At 37.9% G+C, this 7,549-nt stretch overlaps 1 protein-coding gene across 1 annotated transcript in view; it reads right to left on the bottom strand.

Annotated features, from left to right (window-relative positions):
• Positions 1–1,818: 1,818 nt before the first annotated feature.
• LOC119423432 (protein unc-13 homolog C) overlaps positions 1,819–7,549 on the bottom strand; it is a gene marked incomplete in the record, with an annotated part of 132,231 nt that continues 126,500 nt past the window's right edge. Inside the window, 2 exon segments of the mRNA XM_037690825.1 lie at positions 1,819–3,212; positions 4,878–5,037. Coding sequence (XP_037546753.1) covers positions 2,927–3,212; positions 4,878–5,037 — 446 coding nt within the window.

The raw sequence follows: 7,549 nt of genomic DNA, 5'->3' as shown, positions 1-7,549 counted from the left end.
TTTTGTCTCTGCTTTTTGCAGATGATGTGGTCCTGTTGGCTTCATCAGATCATGATCTACAGCTTTCGCTGGAACGGTTCGCAGCCGAGTGCGACACGGCCGGGATGAAGATCAGTTCCTCCAAATCCGAGGTCAAGGTCTTGAGCCAGAAAAGGGTAGAGTGCCCTCTCCGGGTCAGGGAGGAGGTCCTGCCCCAAGTGGAGGAGTTCAAGTATCTTGGGGTCTTGTTCACGAATGAGGGAAAAATGGAACGTGAGATCGATAGGTGCAGCGTCTGCAGTGAAGCTGGCGCTGTACAGGTCTGTTGTGGTGAAGAGAGAGCTGAGTCAAAAGGCGAAGCTCTCAATTTACCGATCGATCTACGTTCCTACCCTCATCTATGGTCATGAGCTTTGGGTTGTGACCGAAAAAACGAGATCTCGGATACAAGTGGCCGAAATGAGTTTTCTCCGCAGGGTGTCTGGACTCTCCCTTAGAGATAGAGTGAGAAGCTTGATCATCCGGGAGGGACTCAGAGTAGAGCCGCTGCTTCTCCACATCGAGAGGAGCCAGTTGAGGTGGCTCAGGCATCTGGTTAGGATGCCTCCTGCACGCCTCCCTGGTGAGGTGTTCCAGACACGTCCCACCGGGAGGAGACCCAGAGGAAGACCCAGGACACGCTGGAGGCACTATGTTTCTCGGCTGGCTTGGGAACGCCTCGGGATTCCCCTGGAGGAGCTGGACCAAGCGGCTGGGGAGAGGGAAGTCTGGGCCTCCCTACTTAGGCTGCTACCCCCGCGACTTGACCCCGGATAAGCGGAAGAAAATGGATGGATGGATGTGTAAACAATTATTAATACATTTTAAAAGAATGTATTTATTCAATTATATTTGAATGAAGGGGAAACTTTTGCACTGTATTCTTGTTCATCCATGTTTTTGTACCCCCATCTACAAAACAATGTATAATTGAAACATTACTCCCTCAGTGATTGCAGCAGTCTCTGTGCTGTTGAAGGAACATTTGTCTGCAGGTGCTTTCATTCTACTTTTTTTTTCTTCCTATGTTATCTGTTCTCTAACATAATGATCCTCACCTCTGTCCTGGACAGATCTCTCTGAACCCTACTAATGGTTACTCTGTTCTCTTCCTGCAGAAACTCACCTCCTGGAAGATTTCACAGCAAGACCTGCTCTCCAGTGAGACTACTATTACATGTCAGACATATGCCCATCTCTTTAGGAATCCAATCCATCAAGTTGTCAGACATGGTGCTTTCACTGTGTCATGGACAACTGACTTTTATATTAAGCTGCAGACAGTTTTGAGACAAATATTAGAGCAATCTTGAATATTTATATCCCTGTTAGTCAAGGTCATAAAGATGGGAAACTTAAAAAGTATTGAAATATTTACTTTAAACATTAAAAAAGGGACATGATAATAAAGGGATATATTATGATTGTGCATTGGACCATGTTAATCTATTTATTTTAATATAATTGTTTTATGCCTGAATTCAATTCCTAAAAGTGCTTCAATCACTGATGCTGAATAACTCAAAAATGAGTACACATTTGCACATACTTTATGAACATAGAAGAAAAGTAGACTTTTTTTTACAATATCTCACTAAATATATTTACATGACATACAATTTGCCATCAGTGCAATACATAGGAATGTTGCATATTTACCAAATGTTAGACTCTTTCCTTTATGAAGAAAAATAATTTCATGATTTAAGCTTATTTAACTAACATGTAAAGTAACATGTTCAACTTTCATAATTTGAACAAAGTCACAAGAAATTATACTAAAAAATCTTTATACCACCCCATCAACCATCATATATTAAGCAATGAAAAAGTAATTGATCACATGTACATACTGTATGTCTTCATACATGTAATGGATTGCTTTGTACAAATAATTTTTTTTATAGCTTTGGCAGTTTATCAGAAACAAAGTTATCAGAAAAAGTAAAGTCAAACTGCCTGCTATGTCATGTAAGCTTGCCTTCCAAAGCTCATGTTCACAGTGGTTGTTCAGGAAGGCTGGAAGTCAAAAACAAAAAACAAAATGCCAAAAAAAAAAAAATCCACCCTTTCTGTTAAGACTGTTAGCACTGGAGGCTGGCGTCACTGTTGTCACGTTATAAAATTACAAACATCTATGAGGGTTCACATAGCAGTCATCGCCATTAAAAAAAATAATCAAACAACGCACACACAAAAAAAAAAAAACGGTCATTTTTTTTCAGGTTGACTTAAAATACAAACAGTTTTAAAGGCAAGGGGACAAGACCCTGCTCGGTAGTCACTGTGGAATTATGGGAGAGACATGACTGAGAGAAGACATGCACAAGAGTGCAGTGCGGAAGAACGCAAAGCCAAAAAACATAAAATAACAAGGGTGCAAAAAAAAAAGACTCTGCAACAATCAGAACGCTACGCAGTCAGAAGATGATTTACACCAGACGAAATAATCGAGCAAATTTCAAACGTACAAACTTCACCATAATTCATTGACGTTAATTTTGTTTCCTTTTTTTTTTTTTTTCTCACTTGTTTGGCACTTTATTGGAACAAATCTCTGCTCAAAAAAGACTAAATGTTGTACAAAAGGTATCATGTCTCATTACAATAACTCGTAGAATATAGTACTTAATAGTGAGCATACGGTAAGTAAACACTTGTACATACTTTAGTTTTAAAATGAACATTCCAACAGATGTTTTACACACATGCACAAAAACAAACACAACTCTCACTCATGCTGCCACGCCATATTTGGACCTCCTTTGCTACTCTTTGGACAAACTCATTCTGACGCTGTTTCCAACGTCCGTCTCAAACGATTGCTACGATGCACAGCAGCTTCCCCCTCCTTCCCTTCCTCCTACTGTAGACAACACAACTCTTAATACTGCGCTTTGGCGCCACACTACGACACTTCCTCTGTTGAGCGTGTGTCAGTCTTAAGACGCACAAACTCTTTGGCCACCTCATCGTTGGTCCTTTGGGAGAGTATCCTCATAATGGTAAGGCCCGTTTCGTCCATAGAGACGCTCTTCACCAACGGGTAGCAGGCTGAGCAGCTGCCTTTGTCCGCTAGCTCTCGCAGCTGGATGACTGTCATGCCAATGATGCGATCCTCCCGGGCAAAGCAGTAGTCCTTTACTGACACGTGCAGCTCGTAGACCTCTGGACCATGTTCGTTACTCAGAATACTGGGACAAATAGCAGAGAGATAAAGGTTGTGAAGCTCAAAAGGTCTAAAATGTTATTAAGATGCACAATAGAAAATAAAAGAGCAATTTCAAAACACCCAACGGGGGGATGAGAGAATAAAGTTTTACCATAGTGTAAACAAAATGACAAAAAGCACAAATATTGTCAAGAGATACGTCACCCAAACTATGAACACTATAGAGGCCCAACATCCCCATCAGAACATTTGTATATGAAATCACGCTAATTGCTTTTTGGATCCTGACGTTCAGCTTTGTTCTCAGCTGAATGTATCCTGTCAGTAAACGAGTCGGGCTAGATGACATTTCCCAGTAAAATGACTCCCCTTTGTATCCATTGCAATGATGGGACAATTCAGCCAAGTTCTGCAAGGGAATGTCTTTATTTAGACGAGCCAGTACACTTGGCCAGCCATGTTCTCAGGATGATTTCTAATTATTCCCTGCAATGGAACGCTTTAAAATTAAAATGATAACGCCTGTGGGCGGGGAATATACACTTCATCTGCAAAAATATATATACATATATATATATAAAATTGACTACGCAAAAAGGTAGTGTCCTTTGTTTCAGTTGGCGACACTTATGTACACATTAATGAGTTATTTAACCATAATTAATGCAATGAGAAGATGTTCATTCCTTAAAAACAAGTCTGAAAAAGCACCAAATGGAAAATATGTTACTTTCTTTTTTTTTAACCTCTAAATTTTTATTCAACATCATTGAACGAAACAACTAAGGAGTTTACAGAACATTCAAAACGGGTTAACAATTATTTTGATCTGAAATTATTTAAATGTTTTTGGTGCAATTTCTGAATGGACATGCACCTGTAGAGGTTGAAGCCAATCCACCCCCAATGTGCCTTTGTGCCTCCAAGCAAGGTAGTAACGGATCTGTAATGGCTGACATGTGAACAGATAAACCACTTTTGTGGCTCAGAGACGTGACGAACCATCCAGCCTCAGAAATTATAAAAAAATTTGAACACACACAACATCTTTGTATTTATAAAAACAACAACAAAAAAAATTACCACAAAGAGAATCACTAAACTAATTGTGGTTTGAACATGATAAGAGGGCGAGGTCTTCAATGTGTAGCTCTCCATATGAAAACAACTATTCCGTTCAACAGCTCTTTTAACTCTGCAAAACTCACTTCATTTCTGAAAGCTCACATCTGTGTGGGGCGTTGCTGGCTCGGTGGTTCAGTGGTTTTGGAATGATCAGAGGCAGCTCGGCTCATTCTAGCTTTTGTATACATTTTGTGAAACACCTTCAGTGTCAGTGCAGACAGTATGGAGCTGCTACTTGAAATGAGTTGTTTGTTAGAGCAGCTTGGCTCTGTTAATCACAGTGTTAAAGAGGGGATCACATCGTTAAAGCAATTACTTGATTTTTCTTTACTACTTTAAAGTGAGGAATGTAAACAAATGAAACAATGAATTATCTTCAAAACCTAATGCAGATAGACTTTCAGTGTGTTGTTACAGGCGCTCGAATAAATTAGGTCAGGTTTATCTGTGGTGTAAACACAGCATACATGCTAGATAATATCCATAAAAATCACAAAAAAAACAAAAACAGTCTTTCTTTTGTTACCATCTAATGTTCTAACCCTAAATAAACAATACTCACTATTGGAATGTTTCATTGTACTTTGGTGACCAGTTGTTATTCTTGGTCTTGGTGCTGAATTTGCGCTTCTTGTCAGCCAGGTGTGGACCAATGGCGTTGACCTCTACAAATGGCCTGAACATCGCGTTGGTCTGCCAGATGAGGTTGTTCACTGCAATCACTGAAACATTAAGAAATATAGCGATTGTATTTATTACATTGTGACTACAGCAGAGACACAAACTGGGATTTTTGAAATGCTCTGTTTGGTTTGTTTTTCTGGGGTTTGGTAAAACCTTTGAAACCCATATTGCCAGTATTTTTATTTATTCATTTTTGGTTGATTTTTTTGTTAGAACATGCAGTTTTTTTCAGACAGCTTTAGCTGCACCTCTATTTTTTGCTGGTAATCTTCATATCTGCTCTGTACCTCCCTCAGTTTAAATTCAGTAGTCCCTGGTTTTCAATTGCTTCTTGTCAGAGGTTTGTGTTTGTTCCTGAACCCCACAGCCTCTATGTTATTGTCTCTAGTCTTTGGATTTAGTTTATATTTGTGTTTTTCCCTGTCTTTATCTATAGCTCCAGGTACGTGTGGGTTTGTTCATTGCATTTTGCAGCAGTTTGGTTTTACCTAAGTATTATTTAAAAAAAAGGGGGGGGTGGATTTCATTTTTCATAATTGAAACAACTAAAATTTTATAAAGAAAGACTATTTGACTAAAGCTGTTAAAATATGAATTATGTATAAATATTGTAAGTGCAAGCAGAAACATTTGCTCTAATTATAATTGTCAGCATGTTAGATCATCATCAAGCAAAAAAAAAAGTTGTTTTTTTTAACAGATTATTTAAGAATTTTGATCTTGAGAAGCATTCAGAAAAACTGCACTTCATTGTGCTCATTGTGATTCTCATACTAACATTATTGCCAGTCACATTGTTACAGCAATTATTTATTCATTTATTTATTTATTAATCTTTCTTTAACCAGGCAAATCCCATTGAGATCACAGATCTCTTTTGCAAGGGAGGCCTGGGCCTGAAGGCAGTCTGACATCTATATGTTTGAACTGTGGGAGGAATCCGGAGTACACAGAGAGAACCCACACAAATATGAGGAGAACACGTAAACTCCACACAGAAAGACCCCAAGTCCAAACCAGGGATTGAACCAAGAACCTTCATACTGTGAGGCAACAGTGCTAACCACTCATTGCACTGTTCTCCAGTTTTAAAACGTATTGTTTTGTAGGAAGAATGTGTAATTAAATCACTGACACTACCTGGGAGTGTTGTGTGTGGGTGCTACGTGCAAGTAAATGTGAGTTACTGAAAGAGAGAGGTTTAGTTAAACAAATACTGAAATCTAGGCTCTTTTTTTATCTAAACGTAACACATTATTAAAATTATTTAGGCTCACAACAAATTAAAAACTGATTAACCTATAGGTTGAATTGAACACTTTTTATTTGCATCAAATTACAATTTGTGAAGTTTACAAAGGAGCTACCAGGACTGCATGTCTGAACTTGGCTCACTAATGAAGCTAAATGCTAATATCAGCAGTAAAACATGCAAATGATCAACAGGTAAAATGCTAATGATTTGCTCATTAGCACTTCATACAAAGTTTTGTAGAGACCAATTAGAATGTAAAGAGTTTTGATGTGTCACAGAGTGTGGACTTATTTCTGGCCTGCTTGTTTATTTAACGAACAAGAAGAAAAGTCTTCAGATCACTGAAGTCATGGCAGTTTACTACCTTTGGTTTATTGTAATGCATATAAAGCTTCTTTAATCATTTTTGTGCTAAGGCAATACAATAAAATGTGTGTTATTTTAGCACTCAGAGTATTGAGGGTTGGTGTGAGCTACACAAAATTATTGCTCAACGACAGTACAATTTAAAATTATTTAAAAAAATTATAGCTGTTTTTTGTTTGCAAAAGTTAAGCTGTGTCGACCGTCTTCAAACAGACTGGGATAAAATTTTAATTACTTGTAGATTTATCTCCACTGAATACTTTGAGTTTTCAAAAGATTCATCCAGCGGTGCATGGGCCATTTTGCTAACAGACGGATAATTTAGACTTGTACAATTGTTGCCAAAGTTTTAAACTAAGATCTTATGCAATATAGTAATATCCATAAAATTATATGTTATAGCAGATTTTGTGTTGCTAAAGTTGATTCACTGTGCTAGCCATTTAAAATCAGGTTGACTAGAAAAATTAATCAGTAAAATTAATCAGCTGTAAATGTTCATCCAAATATAATTTTCTGTGCATTTCCTTAAAATGTGGCCACTAGTTCACAAGATATGAGTCTTCTTCAGATCTACTGAAAGACAGACCGCTACTAGAGATCCTTCCTGCCCACAGCCATCAGCATCTAGAACAACTCTTTAATGAAATCAGGATGATGAGTTACAACATTTAATTTCCCTTTGGGATTAATAAAGTATTTTTGAATGGAATTGAATCAAATATTTTCTTAACAGTCAGAACAGTGTGATGACAAGCTACTGAAGAAGTAAGAACATCACTAGTGTTTCACATGTTCCTTTATTTTAGTCTGAAGGAACAATATACAGAGAGACAACCCAGCAACCCAGTTACCACAAATGAGAATGAATCTGCAAGGTAAAATACTCTGCAAGGTAAAATACTCTGCAAGGTAAAATACTCTGCAAG

Source organism: Nematolebias whitei, chromosome 2, assembly GCF_014905685.2.
Source record: "Nematolebias whitei isolate Nwh7 chromosome 2, NemWhi1, whole genome shotgun sequence".
Lineage (NCBI taxonomy): Eukaryota > Metazoa > Chordata > Actinopteri > Cyprinodontiformes > Rivulidae > Nematolebias > Nematolebias whitei.
The sequence above is the reverse complement of the archived record's forward strand: the minus strand, read 5'-3'. Positions and strand labels throughout refer to the sequence as shown.